This window comes from Podarcis tiliguerta (genome assembly GCF_965153285.1).
Source record: "Podarcis tiliguerta genome assembly, chromosome: 2".
Lineage (NCBI taxonomy): Eukaryota > Metazoa > Chordata > Lepidosauria > Squamata > Lacertidae > Podarcis > Podarcis tiliguerta.
The window spans coordinates 100,659,061-100,676,920 of NC_139535.1; the positions used below are offsets into that span (position 1 = coordinate 100,659,061).

Here is a 17,860-nt window from a genome sequence, read left to right on the forward strand (position 1 = left end):
AACTTGAAGCGATGATATGTTGTTGTAGCAATGGGAAGGTATCCAGGTCACAGCTTCACCGATGCAAGCCTTTTGTCGTGTCATATGACGCAGGGTACATGCAGATCGCAGATAAGCCCAAATAGCCCTGACGTACATTAATCTGCCAGAGCAGGCAAACCCCTAAACTCCTTCAACCCTAGAACGACAGCACGCTTAGAAATGGCGTTTGCTGCTGATTTCTTGTTATCTCGCAAATCTCGGTCAATGCCTGAATATGAAATTGAGATGGCTAAAGTGAATAATTCTATTCCAGAAACTGCCATTCACCATTCCCGAGCTAGTTCAAGCATCTCCTTGCCGCAGTTCAGATGGAATTCTGTACATGGGTAAGACTCCATTTGATTCCTCAAAGTTAGCTTGAGTGCATTTTAGGACACTGTCACAGAAGTTGTTGCATGGAAAAACTTCCCCTCTTCCAGCTCTTCTATCCCCATTGGTATTTTCTGGTATTTACGCCTAGCTTTTGATTCCTTAGGGATGCGGGTGGCGCTGTGAGTTAAACCACAGAGCCTAGGACTTGCCGACCAGAAGGTTGGCGGTTCGAATCCCCGCAACGGGGTGAGCTCCCATTGCTTGGTCCCTGCTGCTGCCAACCTAGCAGTTCCAAAGCATGTCAAAGTGCAAGTAGATAAATAGGTACCACTCCAGCGGGAAGGTAAACAGCGTTTCTGTGCGCTGCTCTGGTTTGCCAGAAGCGGCTTAGTCATGCTCGCCACATGACCCGGAAGCTGAAGATGAGCGTCACAACCCCAGAGTCGGCCACAACTGGACCTAATGGTCAGGGGTCCCTTTACCTTTTACCTTTGATTCCTTACAACCACACAAAACCACCTGTGACACACTGTTTTGTCCCCAATCTTTATAAACGTGTTTGCGTGTATATAATCTCTTTCATGCTCAAAATAGACCTCTGTCTTAGCCAGAGCACCCAGAGCTATCTCCATGTAGGTTTCGGATAGCTGGGTTTAATTTTACGTTCTGCACATTGACTGGAGTCACAGACAAGGCCCCTTGCCAGTTCCTTCATTGGTTTTGCATGGCTAGCATGCATCATTGAGCTCCTTGCTTGCCCAGGTGGAATTACAGAGATATGTGCTCCGCCTACTTTTGCTTCTGGCCCCACCCACCACCAGCGATGTTTCCCCTAGAAGGTTGCCTAGAAAAGAACATGACCTCCAGCTCTACCATAAAGCACACTGTGCTGTAAAAGCAATGTTCTGAGTAGCCAGTTGCTGGTTGGCAGGAAGCAGAGGAACGGGGCGTTTTCAGAATTGATTTTAGCAGTACTAAAATGCTGATATTTCCCATTTAGGAAAGAAGCAAGATAGCTGGTATGTGGTGGACCTCATGACAGGGGAAAAACAGCAGACCTTAACTTCTTCATTTGCTGAAAGCCTGTGTCCGTCTACATCGCTCCTGTATCTTGGACGAACAGGTAACACACACACACACACACACACACACCCTCTCCCCTGCTTCAAAGGTAACTTTTGAAAGCCAAGCCAGCCAGACCTGAAAGGAATAAGCTCATAGTAATGAAGTTTATTTAACATATCTAGATGAAGGCTTCGTGCTAAAAAATCATTAACTTTCACCTAACAATGGGACTGTGCCGTTTGCATGTATTCGACGGAGTTTACAATGGCTGCTCGCCTTTTGGTGGATTGTTCGTCGTTTTATTTCATTCAAGCAGAAACAAGTTATCCCACGTCATCCACAAACTATTTGGGTCTTGTCGGAATGGCTGTTGAACAAGGCCAGGGAGGATCCATTTGGCCCAGTATCCTCTTGGCCACAGTGGCCCACCCCCTGCTGCTGGGAACCTGTGAAGGCAGTGGTAGCCCCCTGCCCACTTGTATCTGGTGTCATTCATGGGCAGGGACGCGGGTGGTGCTGTGCTCTAAACCACTGAGCACCTTGGGCTTGCCGATCAGAAGGTCAGCGGTTCGAATCTCTGCAGCGGACTGAGCTCTCATTGTTCTGTCCCAGCGCCTGCCAACCTAGCACTTCGAAAGCACACCAGTGCAAGTAGATAAATAGGTACCACAGCAGCAGGAAGGTAAACGGCATTTCTGCACTCTCTCATTTCCGTCATGGTGTCCTGTTGCACCAGAAGTAGTTTAGTCATGCCGGCCACATGACCCGGAAATCTGTCTGCGGACAAACGCCGGCTCCCTCAGCCTGAAAAGCGAGATGAGCACCACAACCCCATAGTCGCCTTTGACTGGACTTAACTATCCTTTACCTTTACCTTTTTTGCCTTATTAATGGGCTGCCTCTGAGCCTGGAGGTCCCATGTAGCTTGTCATCCCTTCAGCCCATTTCTAGAAAGTAAAGAGGCAAGTCTGGCTGGCCGCGAGGGGTGTGGAATGGGAGGGAGCAGCAATCATTTTTCTTGAGCACCTGAATGTTGGTGGCTTGTACTTATCGGGAAATCTGCTAAGAATGGAGTGAGCTAGGAAGATGGGCTCATAGCTCAGTCTTAACGGCACGTATTTTGCATGCTGGTTGCAGGTTCAATCCCTACAGGCATCACCTGTTCTTTAAAAAAAGAAAGAACAGGAAACAGGTGATAGCAAAGACTTCTCTGTCCCTGCCTGAGATCTCAGGGGAGCTGTTGCCAGTCAGAGGAGACAATAGAAGGACTGATAGTCTGACTTGATATAAAGCCAACTTCCTGTGTTCCAAGGACCCTTAGCAGGCCCAAGACCAATTTGCAGAGAGGGCACCTCAAGTACGTTATTTTGCTGGGCGTGGGAACCCAAATGCCTGCATGTTCCTGTCTGAACGTGGCCTTTGGTCTTTGAACTCGATAGCGTTTTTCAGTAGTGCAAGATCCTGTCTTGTAACCATATCATTAGTCATAGCGCAGAAGCCAGGAGCTCCTCAACCCGCAGTCTCAGAAATTGGAAAATACAGCTTTGAAGGTTACAGGAGGCGCCGCTCAGCCATGATCTGTGAGATTCTAGCTTGTAAGACAGATACTAGTCCATATTCAGAGGCAGGCGCGTAGTTTCATGAACTGGAAAAAAGTCTATAATCAGAAATTGAGCAGCAAATTATAAGAGGAGTCAGATTTTCTTTTCAAAACACTTCAGGATGGGTGTTTAAATCTGCTAATCATGGGGAGGAAATTTGCAAAAAAATACAATGATGTTAAGATATCCGCATACTTTGTTTTGAGGAACCTCTGGCAAGAGAGGTGGGTGCTTGGTTTTGTTTGACACAGTATGAATTGAAATTTTGGGATTATTATTATTTTTTTTTAACAGAGTACACCATCACCATGTATGATACCAAGAGTAAGGAGCTACGATGGAACGCCACTTACTTTGACTACGCAGCCACCTTGCCTGATGAAGACGTCCAGTATAGTAAGACCTGGGGTTCTAATTTCAGGCTGAAATGCTAATACTGTACATTTCACATAACTATGAGTTCGCAAAGGCTTTGTGTGATTGCTTGCGTCTCTTTCCCTTGCAGAAATGTCCCACTTTGCATCTAACGGAGACGGACTGGTGGTCACTGTGGACAGCGAGTCAGGCGATGTCTTGTGGATCCAGAATTACGGCTCCCCTGTTGTGGCCTTTTATATCTGGCAGCAGGAAGGGTTGTGGAAAGTGATGCATACAAATGTGGGCATCGAGACCCTGCGCTATCTCACCTTCATGTCTGGCGAAGTTGGACGCATCACTAAGTGGAAGTATCCTTTCCCCAAAGAAACAGAGGCCAAAAGCAAATTGATGTGAGTATAATTTCTGCCCCTTCTAAATGGTATTATTTCAAAAACGTGTTTATTGTGTCAGGTCAACTTGGTTATTATCTAGCATGGAATTAAAACGTGCTTTCACTGTGGTCTCCCATTTCCTGCAAGTAAATAAATCATAATAATTGTACACTTCGCTTCTGCAGATTATGTAACGAAATCACCCTATATTAAATAATTTGCATGTTCACAGAGGGCTTTTCCAAATGTTAGTTTTACTGTCAATCTTTATTTTTTTTTAGTGCCGGACTGCTTCAGTACCCAGCCACCCCAAAAATACAATCCAAACAGATATCCAAGATGTGATGGGTGTAATGGGATATTCCTGAAACCGAAATCATTCATTTGATTTCTGTTTGAGGAATATCTCGTGTATCAGCAGCCTCTTGAGATGTTAAAATCTTCTAGCAAAATCCCTGCTCCATACCCCTGGGCTGCTTTTTGTGAATGTTCCCCTCCCCTGCCCTTTAAATATATTGGTAGACTCTTGCTTCTCCTTTGCCATAGTGTATTTCTTTCCTGTTCTTACAATAATGACTGTGATCCAAAGACTTGCTTCAGGGACCCCAATTTTCACCACATTGATCCATGTGCAACATCTCATAGTGACTGGGAGGTGTTGGGGGTGCTGAAATGAGATAGGCAGATCCACAGGAATCCAGGTCAATTTTTTTAAAATCAGCCCAATTACCTTACTTAGTGATAGCATACCCCCCCCCCCCCCCCGTAGCAAGGAATATATTTCACTATCATTCCTGTACTAGAACAAGAACCATTATAGGTTTGTTTGGTTATTTGTCATCTGGGAAGGCCTGGAGTGACAGGAGATCAGGATATACGAAGAAAATAAGAGGACTGGAGTTGTATGTTTGTTTTTACAATACGCCATAAAAAACAACACTTACACAATTCAGTTTACTATCCTGCAGTCATGCTGAAAGATTTTATTTGATATTTCAAGATATTTCTGTGAAAATATAGTCATACATTGAAAGTCGAACACCTTGGAGCTCAGATGTTTTTGCTCCCAGACCCACCGAAATGATTGTTTCGGTTTGCAAATGTTCTTTAGAACCTGAATGTCTGCCGTGGCTTCCTATTGGCTGCAGGAGGTTCCTGCAGCCAATCAGAAGCCGCACCTTGGTTTCCAAACTGTTTTGGAAGTCAAACGGACTTCCGGAACGGATTCCGTTTGACTTCCAAGGTATGACTGTAACGCAATTTCAAAATTCAAGGACACCATGGGATTTAATAAGGCAAAGTTTGGGTTCCGCCCTTCCAAGTCAAGTAACTAGCACTATAAACATTTTTTTAAAAAGCAGCAACTGTATTTCCGTATTTAATTCATAATGCTTAAAATGGAGATACAGATTTGAATGCAGATGTGCAAACAGGAAGCTGTTGTAGCCCATAGAGATGAATGGCACTGGTGTAAAACATGGAAACGGGTTTTGTGGCTGTCGCTATAGACTGAGCCCTTGGAACATTTGGGTCTAGTTATAGCTGTTTGTGATACTTTGTACTTCACTTTTCCAAAACAGACCTGGTTCTTTTTGTGCATGTCTTTCCGGTCGCTCAGCTTCATGTTATCATGCAATATATATAGTGATATTTGCAGGTGGTTGTGTTATACAGTGGTACCTTGGTTTATGAACTTAATCTGTTCCGGAAGTCCATTCTTAAACCAAGGCGTGCTTTCCCATAGCAGTGCGGGACTCAATTTACAAATGGAACACACTCAACAGGAAGCGAAACATATTCTTATTCCAAGGCAAAGTTCACAAACCAAAACACCTACTTCCAGGTTTGCAGCGTTCTTAATCCAAGTTTTTCATAAACTAAGCTGTTCTTAAACCAAGGTACCACTGTATATGTATGGCGACACCTTTGTCTCTCAACCATTTCGGGTTCACCCGAAAATAAGTATAGAAGTACAGTCATACCTTGGAAGTCAAATGGAATTTGATCCAGAAGTCCATTCAACTTCCCAAACGTGCGAAAACCAAAGCACAGCTTCTGATTGGCTGCAGGAAGCTCCTGCAGCCAATCAGAAGCCACAGAAGCTCCGTCGGATGTTCGACTTCCAAGAGAATGTTTGAAAACCAGAACACTCACTTACGGGTTTTGATCGTTTGTGAGCCGATTTTTTCGGGAGCCAAGACGTTTGAGATCCAAGGTACGACTGTATCTTAAGTAAAGAAGTAAACGGCAGGCTTTGTAATATTTTCTTCCTGACTCCCTTCTAGGCCAACCCTCTACGTAGGGAAATACTCTACGGGCTTGTATGCATCGCCATCGATGGTTCACGAAGGAGTGGCTATTATGGTAAGCCGGGCAAGAGGCCTCACCTCTAGGAAGGACAATTTCCAGAATCTGGAATCCAGATGCAAAAAAACAGAGAAAGGAACCTGAGCTCTTTTCCTGCATTTCTTCGCAATAGGAATTCATAATCCAGTTTCTACAGTGTGCCTGTCGGTATCTGTCTTGGGTGTGAAATGGTTTTTAATTGATCAGTCCCATTGGGATGTATCATTGGAAGTGATTACAAAAATGAAACGAATGAATAGATGCCTTAGGGTGAATTTTATTTATTTATTTATTTATTTAATCATTTGTCCCAATTATGGGAAAATATTTTATTCGTGTAAATGACAAGAATCAAAGGCTTATTTTGTTCAAAGAAAAAAAGAATAAGCAAGCTACATGAGTTCAGCAAGCGGATAAGAGTAATTCTGGCCATTTTAAATAGGGGGGAAGCAGAAAAAAGACTCTGGTAAATTGTTTATTTATTTTAAGGCATTTATAAACTGTTTAATCATTAGCAATGTTCAGATCTCATTCGGGAGCAAGTTCCACAAGTTTGGTCTAGATGCAATATCTGTGGCAACCATGGTTTGACTTTAATGACAAAAAGTAAATGGATTTGCATTATTTTCCTTTGATAATTGCTCTCCAAACCTTAATCTATTAAAAGTATTTTAGCAGTTTCATCAGTGAAGCTCTTCCTGTACAAGACTCAGAAACTGTCTTTGTCTTATCCCATAATTAGCATGGCTAAAGTACTTCTTTGCAATGCCCAGCCTTGAATTAATGACCCAAATAAAATACATGAAATTACCTTCTGAGCAGCTTACCGTATGTCAACAACAGAGGCGCCTTTATGGCCTGTGTTCTTTGAGCTCATTGTTTGCCTGAAACATCTGTTAATATGTTAAAAATCGGCTTGAACATCTGTGGTATAAAATGAACACCCAATAAAATTTAAACATTTCTTGTTATCTTTTTAAGTGTGACATTACTGCATTCAAAGAACAGGAAGTCATTGCACAATTTCTCTCCCTCTCTCTTTCTCTCTAGCCCCGGGGAAGTCCCATACCGCTGATTGAGGGTCCCAAAACACACGGCATAACAATTGAAGAGTGTGTTATCACCCCCAGTACAGATCTGAAGTTTTCATCCGGATTTAAACAGAAGAACAGTTTGCGCTATTTGAGGAATCACTGGCTTTTAATAGGTATCAGGAAGTAAACATCAGGATTTTTTTTCTGTGTTGCACTGCCCTCTGGTGGACAGAATTCAAATTTTAAGATGCAGATTATATCCTCAGATTTATTTAAGGGTTTGATTTAAGAATTTACCAGGGGATATGCAAAATGCAAATTCTTGATTTTAAATATTCAGTCGTGTCTTGCTCATACCATAAGATATCATGAGCAAGAACTTAAGAACTAAAAAATTAATGAACAGGCATTTTGCAAATCCATTAATTTACAAGTTAACACACCATTTTACAGGAATAGTTTTTGGATGTATGAAGCTTGCAGTTGTATAGTTATCGGCCCATCGCTACAAGACATGATAGTGGATTAGGTAAAGGTAAAATACATGCCAAAGTTTAATATGTACTGGTACATAGTTAACTGTAGGAAATTCTCAACTACATCACAAATTACTCACTAATATGCAGCTCAGTCGGCAGAGCATCTTAATCTCAGGGTTGTGGGTTCAATACATGTGTTGGGGAAAAGATTCCTTCTTTGCAGGGGTTTGGACCAGGTGACGCTCCCAGCCCTACGATTCTATGGCCATTAGCTTTAGAAAGCTATTAAATTCATAGAGGATGTGTTTATCCAACTAGCAGGCTAAAGGTAAAGGTAAAGGTACCCCTGCCCGTACGGGCCAGTCTTGACAGACTCTAGGGTTGTGCGCCCATCTCACTCAAAGAGGCCGGGGGCCAGCGCTGTCCGAAGACACTTCCGGGTCACGTGGCCAGCGTGACATCGCTGCTCTGGCGAGCCAGAGCCGCACACGGAAACGCCGTTTACCTTCCCGCTAGTAAGCGGTCCCTATTTATCTACTTGCACCCGAGAGTGCTTTCGAACTGCTAGGTTGGCAGACGCTGGGACCGAACAATGGGAGCGCACCCCGCTGCGGGGATTCGAACCGCCGACCTTTCGATCGGCAAGCCCTAGGCGCTGAGGCTTTAGCCCACAGCGCCACCCGCGTCCCCTAACTAGCAGGCTAGTGATAGCTAAATGGGCCCCTATATCAGAGCTGGGAAGCCTTTTGCAACCTAAGGGCCACCTTCCCTTCGGGGAAACCTCCCAAGGGCCACATACCAATAGTGGGCAGGGCCAAAGGCAACATTTCAAAGAACTAGTTTCTGCATTTGACTAGGGATAAGTTTCCATACTTATGCCTGCCTGTGCCCTCCACCCAGATTGGCAAGAGGCAGTATCGGACTTGACGGGTGCATTCAAGCCAAGCTTGGGGAGTGTAGCAGGGCCAGTGAGGCCATCTTTTCCTCCTGGGAATAACAGAAAGCACGTTCTTGTTTCCAGGGCACCACGAAACACCGTTATCGGCCCCAACAAAGATCCTGGAGAAATTCCCAAGCAATTTGCCAAAGCGGCAGGAAAATGTGATCCCGGCGGATTCGGACAAAGCTGCTTTTGAAGAGGTTGGTGAATAAACGAGGTCTCGTTTAACGGCGTCATTAGGAAAGTGTCATCACAGAATACATTCCACGTTGTGTAAAACATATGCGCGTGAATGAGGTGGGGGAGACAGGATTTGCATGAGATTCCTCAGTCATGTGGGTGCAAATTGCAGGATGTGCTTTTTGGTTGAGCATGCTTTTAAACAGATTGGGTGGGGGGAATCGTCCATTAGTTTTTCCAGTCAGATGTGTTTCTCGCTTAGATGTTCGCCATGCTGCAAAGGAACAAGGTGCACACATCGGCCTCTGTTTCTGTTGCTCTGCGACAATATCTCATTCAAAATACGACCTTTACGTTCTCCCCAAACCAGGAAGCTTGTGGGTCTCCCAGCTGGGAGCAGTGTGAAGGCTGTATTTTAGATGCGATGTTCTTTCAGAGGCAGCGGAGGAACTTGTACACCCTGTTCCTTCCTAGGGGGGTAACGTTCAAAGCCACTCAGTACAAACTCATTAGTGTGAGTTCATGGGCTTTGTGAACAGCACAGGAACACCTGATGCAGCAGTATAGCTAAAGCTAAGCAGGCGTGGAAGATCTTGGCCCCTTAGATGGGAGAACACAGGGAGCCCCATTTAAGAAAGGAGTATTAATATATATATATATATATATATATATATATATATATATATATATATAATGTTTTATGTTTAAATAAATGCAACAGTGAGTTTATTGAGAAACATGGCCAAACTGCTTCAAAGGCAGCTTCGCAAGACCAGGGAAGTTCATAGGAAATAAGCTCTAAAGGATGGCAGACTTGTTTCCTTGTTTTATTTCTATCTGCTTAATAGTGAAAATCGTGTTTGCATGGCTATCTTGGGTCGGAATCATGTCTTTAAAAAGCATGAATCAGTTATTGATATATTTGCTCAGAAACACTGAGCACTGTGCAATTTCTAGCCACTTTTTATTCACTCCCCACCACCCCGGATCTTTTAAGGGTTGAAAATTTTGTTTTGTATTCATTTTCATGTTCCATTTTGGTATGTAAACTGCCTTGGGGGAGGGTTTTGCCCTGAAAGGTGGCATAGGAACATTAAAAATAGACCTTTGCCTAATTGTACGTTGTTAACTTTGCAAGCCATTATCCTTCTTGACAAGTGCCCTTTTCATAAGCAGCTGGGCAGCCCTAATCGAGGTTGTTCCTTCCATTTGAAGCCCCTTGAACTAATGCTGTCTTTGGTTCTCTCAGGCAATCAATATGGGTGGCAGTTCCAGCAAGGACCTGCCTCCTCCCATTTCAGAGAATGCTGGAGAGACCCCCGGCCAGACGCCACCACGACCAGAGGCTCCCGTCGATTCCATACTCAAGGACACGGCGACCGTCATCCTGAGCACTTTCCTGCTTGTTGGCTGGATAGCCTTTGTCATCACATATCCAATGGTAATTGGCCAGTTTGCAGCATGCTAGTCTTGTGAATCAATAAGAATCATAGAATCATAGAGTTGGAAGAGACCACAGGGCCATCGAGTCCAACCCCCTGCCAAGCAGGAAACACCATCAGAGCACTCCTGACATATGGTTGTCAAGCCTCTGCTTAAAGACCTCCAAAGAAGGAGACTCCACCACACTCCTTGGCAGCAAATTCCACTGTCAAACAGCTCTTACTGTCAGGAAGTTCTTCCTAATGTTTAGGTGGAATCTTCTTTCTTGTAGTTTGGATCCATTGCTCCGTGTCCGCTTCTCTGGAGCAGCAGAAAACAACCTTTCTCCCTCCTCTATATGACATCCTTTTATATATTTGAACATGGCTATCATATCACCCCTTAACCGGGCCGGCGTTGTTGGTGCAGACTAACAGCAAGAGCATGGACATTTTGAGGTCGTTTTTTATTAAACAGAGATTTATGCCCTCCCAAACATGACCTCAATAAGTCCTGATGGCAACTAGCAACGTAATCTTTAAAATAACCCATGGGGTACAAGAGAGTAATGCACATTTATATATTAATTTTATAAACAGCTTTCTTAAAAGTCTGCACTCCAAGAACTGGTCCTTAGTTAAGTCAGGGATATCTTTATTCTGTATCAAATACAGTGGTACTTCGGTTTTTGAACGTACCGTATTTTTCGCTCTATAAGACGCACCAGACCACAAGACGCACCTAGTTTTTGGAGGAGGAAAACAAGAAAAAATATATTCTGAATCTCAGAAGCCAGAACAGCAAGAGGGATCGCTGCGCAGTGAAAGCAGCGATCCCTCTTGCTGTTCTGGCTTCTGGGATAGCTGTGCAGCCTGCATTCGCTCCATAAGACGCACACACATTTCCCCTTACTTTTTAGGAGGGAAAAAGTGAGTCCTATAGAGCAAAAAATAAGGTAATCCGTTCTAGAAGACCATTCGACTTCCGAAATGTTCGGAAACCGAGGGCGGTCTGCAAATTCAATAGAGAAAATTGGGGAGGAAACCTCAGCGGAAGCTGTTCGTCTTCTGAGGCGCGTTCGAAAATGGAAGCATTTACTTTTGGGTTTTGGGCATTCAAAAACCGAAACGTTAGAAAACCGAGTTGATAGTTTGGGAATACCCCACGCTATTTGGAGGGACAAAGATAAATAGCTACATCTAAGTGTGGGGTTGGGAAATTGCTTGAAGCTCCATGTCAGCTGCTTCCCACAAAAGTGCATGTTTTTATCTCAAAGTAAAACAATTATAATGTGCATTTTTATCATTATTGGGAAATGCATTTTAAATTAATTGCACTATGAATTTCCTGTTTGTTGACACTGTATGAAACCAGCGTTCCATGGTTGGAAGCTGTGAAAATTAAAGCTGTTAATGTTGAAGCTAACCGTGAGTGCCCCTCTGCTCATGGGAAGCTCCTTGCCCTGTAAGAGGGGATGGGGTGATTTTTGCAAATTCTCCTTTCTCCTGCAGCCTTCCACACTGTTCCAGAGGGCGCACCCAATTCCCTGGAGATTAGGGGAAGTGTGTGGGGGGGGGGTGCACAGAGATGGAGGAATCAGCAGAAATTCTGTTCACGGAAAACTCTGCTTGATTAAAAACCCTACCATGAATGGAGGGATACAATTGGATACAACCTAAAGCCACAAAACAAGTACTGTATTTTTTCACTCCGTAAGACGCATCTGATCATAAGATGCACCTAGTTTTTAGAGGAGGAAAACGGGGGGGGGGGGGGCCAACAGTGGCGTAGCGTGGGTTGTCAGCACCCGGGGCAAGGCAAGTAATTTGCGCCCCCCCCCGCTGCACTGTCCCTCCCCCAGATAGTCCCTTGCTCTCTCTCCGCACCACACGCCTGGCACCCTCCCCTCCACAGTGGGCGGCGACCCGGCGGCTCGGATCGGATTCGCACAGCCAGCACTGCAGTGAGAGAGAGTGAGTGAGCCAGGTAGGGGCAGAGAGCTGCAAGTGCGAGCGCCCCCCCCCCCCCCGATGTTGCGCCCGGTGCGGCCGGCCCCCCCTGCACCCCCCACGCTACGCCACTGGGGGGAAATATTCTGAATCAAATGTTGTACTAAATTATTTAATAAACTACTGGTATATCAGAGGGAGAGGGACAGGAGCTGTATGTTTCTTTAGCATGCGGCTCAAGGAGCGACGAGCGGGGAGACAGCACGGCCCTGAACGGCCCCGACACAGGAACCCCAGCAGCCTCCTCTCGTGTAAGCAGCTCATCTCCCGCTTTGCTGCTTTAAAGCGAGCTGAGCTGGGAAGGAGGGAGGGAAGGAGAGTCCGTCCGTCCATCCCTCCTCCGCGGCTCGCTTTGAAGCAGCAAAGCTGGACAGGAGCCGCTTACACCAGTGTAAGCGACTCCTCTCCTGCTTTGCTGCTTCAAAGCAAGCCACGGAGGAGGGAAGGAAGGGGAGCCATGGATCCTCTGCTTGCGACTGCAACGGGATCCTGCCGCCATCCGTAGGCATTCACTCCATAAGGCACACAGAGGAGGAAAAAAGTGCGTCTTGTGGAGCGAAAAATACAGTAAACATTAAACGCAAGAAAAGCAGCCGTTGGAGATTCACAAAATAAAGTTTAATTTCCCTCCATATTCCTCCCCACCTTAAGAGTGTGCATAATCAGCAACAGCGACAACATCAGCAATTCCAGAAACAGCTGGAGGAGAAGATACAGCTGTTGCAGCAGCAGCCTTTCAACCCTCCCATTGACTTGCCCCCCGAGGCAGAATTCCTGGATGGCTCCTGCGTCAGGCCAGAGAGCTCGGCCACCAGCTCACCAAACATGTCTCCAAAAGCATCCAACCACTCTGCCTATTCCAACGTCTCCGCTTCTGATGTCGGGAGCTGCCTTTCCACGGAGCAAGAAGAAGGTGATAAAAGCCAAACTTAACCTTTTCTTGTAGATTCAGGCTGTGTACACATTGCCAGCTTAAAATGCAGCTAGGTTGTTGCCCCCGCCCCCATTCAGATAGGAAAAATGGATCAAGACACAGTATTTCATAATCAACCATAGGATAGATATTGATCGTGGCTAATGTTGCAAGTGCACCGATGCCCGAACCAGCAGTTTGGATCCAGACTAAATGGGGAGGGTATACACAGCCTAAGAATGTAGGACCACACTTCTACCAAGGTTTAAGCAAGCCTGGATGGAGAGATGTCAACAGCCCTCTGTCCCCAGCCTATTTCAGGATCAGGCGTAGAGATTATTATTTTTAATGAATCTTTTGAAAGTTTGGACATACATGAATTAGCATACATCTATTCCTTCAATGGGACGTGGGTGGCGCTGTGGGTTAAACCACAGAGCCTAGGACTTGCCAATCAGAAGGTCAGCAGTTCGAATCCCCGTGATGGGGTGAGCTCCCGTTGCTCGGTCCCGGCTCCTGCCAACCTAGCAGTTCAAAAGCACGTCAAAATGCAAGTAGATAAATAGGTACCGCTCCAGCGGGAAGGTAAACAGCGTTTCCGTGCGCTGCTCTGGTTCACCAGAAGTGGCTTAGTCATGCTGGCCACATGATCCGGAAGCTGTACGCCGGCTCCCTGGGCCAATAAAGCAAGATGAGCGCCGCAACCCCAGAGTCAGCCATGACTGGACCCTTTACCTTTTTATTCCTTCAATGAAGTTGGTTCAGTTCACCTTGTATGACACCGAGGACTACCTAATCACAGTGTCAGTCTTGGGAACTTTTCTAGACAATCCTTGTATTGTATCCCAATGCCCAAAAGCTAGGACAGACAGCACATTCCCGGTTTAGTTTTTGGCAAGCAACCAGCTGGAAGAGAGCTCCGCAGTTATGGGACAGACACTGAGCACCTTTCTCCATGTGCCTCCATTGCGGAGACTGGTACACAGGTGGTACCGTCAGTTGGCATTAGAGATTTCAGCAGAATGTCAAGGAGAAAGATGCAAGAATTGCTCATCCTCCTGTCAACATATGCAGTAACAACTCCTGTCAGGTGAAGGTTGGGTGAAGGATAAGAACATTGTTATGGCAATGCAATTGTTGGTCTTTGCTGTTACCCCTACAGACTGATTACACAGCTTAGTGTACAGCATAAATGAGGCCAGATAGCTCTGTTGGTAGACTGTGAGATTCTTAATCCCAGGGTTGTAGGTTTGAGCCCCACATTGAATGAAAGATTCCTGCATTAACAGGGGGCTGGACTAGATTGGGGTCACTTCGGCAATTCTATTATTGCAACTGGTGTTGCTAAATCTGAATACTTCTTTGTTTTAAAAGAAACCAATTAAGTCCTTAAAGGTAAAGGGATCCCTGACCATTAGGTCCAGTCATGGCTGACTCTGGGGTTGCATCGCTCATATCGCTTTATTGGCCGAGGGAGCCAGCATACAGCTTCCAGGTCATGTGGCCAGCATGGCTAAGGCACTTAGTCAGGTGAACCAGAGCAGCGCATGGAAACGCCGTTTACCTTCCCGCCAGAGTGGTACCTATTTATCTACTTGCACACTGACGTGCTTTCCAACGGCTAGGTTGGCAGGAGCAGGGACCAAGCAACGGGAGCTCACCCCGTCGCGGGGATTCGAACCGCCGACCTTCTGATCGGCAAGTCCTAGGCTCAGTGGTTTAACTCACAGCGCCACCCGTGTCCCTCCTTAAGGACCCGTTAAGTCCTTCAAGTACCCTAAATGTCTTCCCTTCCTTTCATGGTGAGCCTTTAAGTGCCACGTGAGAATATGTGCCTAAAAGGTGCCATGGGTATGTTCATCCCCCCCCTTTCCTCTCCGCCCTTCTCCAGATGAAAACATGGCCACTATAGCAGTTGGAAAGATTTCGTTCAACGCGAAGGATGTGCTTGGACATGGAGCTGAGGGAACCATTGTTTACAGGTAAAGCACCAGATATGAATGCTGTACACCAGAGGCAAAGGCTTCTTCCAGACTGTTGCTATACTGTGGGAGGGATTCGATTGCATTCTGACAAATTCAGGTTGTTGCACCATTAGAGTAGACTTGGTGTTCTTGCAAAGCTAGCTTTTTTTTAAAAAAAAAGTACAAGTAAAAAAGACGACTCTTTGCAGTAAGGCAAATGCACTGGCAAGTGTAGTGTAACAATTTCTTCTTGACGCAAAGTCGCATGACCTCCCCACAAGCCAATTGAAATGAATGCCCGGTAAACTGTTGATGTTGCATAAGTTTCCCACCAGCCTTGTGCAAACAAATTGGGATGTGGATGCTCAATAAACAGGTTGCCTGGAAGCACCTGAGGGGTGCTTATTAAGCCAGTGTCTGTGGTTCTTTTCCTGAGGGTGTGTTGGAAGAAACAGCTCTTATTATCTAGAGAGCCAGTGTGGTATAGTGATTAAGAGCAGTGGACTGGTAATCTGGGGAACCGGGTTCGCGTCTCCGCTCCTCCACATGCAACTGCTGGGTGACCTTGGGCCAGTCACACTTCTCTGAAGTCTCTCAGCCTCACTCACCTCACAGAGTGTTTGTTGTGGGGGAGGAAGTGAAAAAGAGATTGTTAGCTGCTTTGAGACTTCTTAGGGTAGTGATAAAGCGGGATATCAAATCCAAACTCTTCTTCTTATTGCATTTTCTTTACTCATGCATGCCTATATTACTTGTACACTTGCTGATGTCTGTGTCAAATGTTCACATAGGGCAGGATTGAACTAACAAGCCCTGCTAGCAGAAGCCCACACATGGACTCTTGCTAGCATGATGAGCTCATGCTAGCACCCCAATTGGCCCAGGGGGTGTGGGGGGAGGTCAGATCATTCGATTAAACAGAGCTGCAAACAGAGCTGCTTAGTGCTACTTTGAATGGCTCTGTTTCTTTCCATCTGTTTCCAGCACCAAAAACTAATTTAATGGCCTTCAAAGGTTTGCATGGTCTCTGTCACCATATTTATTCCATACTACATTAACACTTTCCAGCTTATCCTTCGAAGTACAGAGTGGGATTGACTGTAGTGTGAGAGGCCCGTCCACTTGCACAACAGGGCTTCTCCTTCCCTCTGCAGGCGTCCCAAAAACTTCCTCTGGAGGGTTGGTGAATTCCACTGAAGCAGATAATGAAAGTGCGCAGAAAGGCTGGAGGAGTAGAGAAACTAGAAATTTTATTGCACAGGCATTGGGTGCCACCCATGGCACTTTTTTCTCTGCCCCTCTTTTTTCCCCCAATTTTTTTTTATTGGTTTCCACATTTATCACATAGAGAGGAAAAAAAGGAAAACATTACAAAACACACAACAAGAAAAGGAAAAAAGGAAAGGAAAAGAAAAACACAAAAAAAATTCTTACTGCGAATCTCTAATTCTCGTTACATTGATAACTGACTTCCTCAAATCCCCTCTAACTGAATTTCATTATAACCCCTCTAGAGCAGTTCTCCAAATTCATGTTTCTAATAATATTCACTCCTTTCATTTACTATCTTCATCTCTTTTATTAATATTCTAATCCTTAATATTTACTACCACTTACTCGCCCCTAAACCTATTTGTTACTTCCAAGAATTTTCTAATTTTATATCACAATATTTAGCTAAATATTCTTTAAATTTCTTCCAATCCTCTTGTGTCTCCTCTTCCTTCTGGTTGCGGATTCTTCCAGTCAGGTTGGCCAACTCCAAAAAATCCAACATCTTCATCTGCCAATCTTCTATTGTTGGTATTTCTTGCAATTTCCAATTTTTGGCTAATTTTCTCTGCCACTCTTTGAGTAGTTGCTTCTCTTGCTTATTTGTGTCTCTTGTGTAGGAAAAAGTATGGCACCCCTTGCAGCATAACTGCCATCTTTGTGATGGCCACACAAGTGAGGAAGCCATCTCGTGCATCAACTTACTCACATGTTTATTCATACAGACCAAAACCTTTCTCTTTCCAACCCAGAATAAAATTCCTTCAATACAATTGGAAGCATGGTAGCAAGGCAAGATCCTAGCTGAGTAACACAGTTAAATGCTAAGGAGTTTCTCTGCTGTATCTACAGGGGGACATTTGACAATCGAGATGTTGCCGTGAAGAGAATTCTCCCCGAATGCTTCAGCTTTGCTGACCGGGAGGTGCAGCTGTTACGGGAATCTGATGAACATCCAAACGTGATCCGCTATTTCTGCACGGAAAAGGACCGTCAGTTCCAATACATAGCCCTTGAGCTGTGTGCCGCGACTTTACAAGAGGTAAACTATTGATTATACATGCATCTGCAGCTAAAACTGGGAGGGCTTGGCAGTTCGAAAGAAGAGAAGTTTCCATTTTAAGTTACAGTAAGGCCACAACTTACTTGGGGGGTACAGTCCAGGGATCCAGCCTAAAGCCAAAATTGCATATAGTCAAAACATGTTGCGTTCAATGGTGGTGGGATTTTCAGTCTTTTCCTGGATGCCCAAGCGTATTGCCAAGTGCACGTTAAATGTGCATAAGTTGCAAGCTTACTGTATCTTTTTCAAGCTTGATTGTGTGATGGGGTGAGAGCTTTGCATCTGAATAGATTTTTTTCTATCCTACATTTTCAGTGCATAATATGGCAGTGAATCACACCCAGGAAATTTTCTAGAGGCGAATAGACTGCTTCTATTCTAATTCTCTCCCATTAGCACTAATTTAAGCATACAAGATCATACACAGAGTGCAGGGAATACCAAGCTGTGCAGCTAAATCTTCTGCATG

At 45.0% G+C, this 17,860-nt stretch overlaps 1 protein-coding gene across 1 annotated transcript in view; it reads left to right on the plus strand.

Annotated features, from left to right (window-relative positions):
- The window catches only part of ERN1 (endoplasmic reticulum to nucleus signaling 1), a 64,302-nt gene that overhangs the window by 38,968 nt on the left and 7,474 nt on the right, over positions 1–17,860 (plus strand). The window contains exons 5-15 of the mRNA XM_083427380.1: positions 296–368; positions 1,355–1,477; positions 3,315–3,416; positions 3,526–3,787; positions 6,055–6,133; positions 7,166–7,322; positions 8,650–8,768; positions 9,998–10,189; positions 12,831–13,092; positions 14,984–15,074; positions 17,181–17,370. Coding sequence (XP_083283506.1) covers positions 296–368; positions 1,355–1,477; positions 3,315–3,416; positions 3,526–3,787; positions 6,055–6,133; positions 7,166–7,322; positions 8,650–8,768; positions 9,998–10,189; positions 12,831–13,092; positions 14,984–15,074; positions 17,181–17,370 — 1,650 coding nt within the window. The remainder of the gene's footprint in view (positions 1–295; positions 369–1,354; positions 1,478–3,314; positions 3,417–3,525; positions 3,788–6,054; positions 6,134–7,165; positions 7,323–8,649; positions 8,769–9,997; positions 10,190–12,830; positions 13,093–14,983; positions 15,075–17,180; positions 17,371–17,860) is intronic.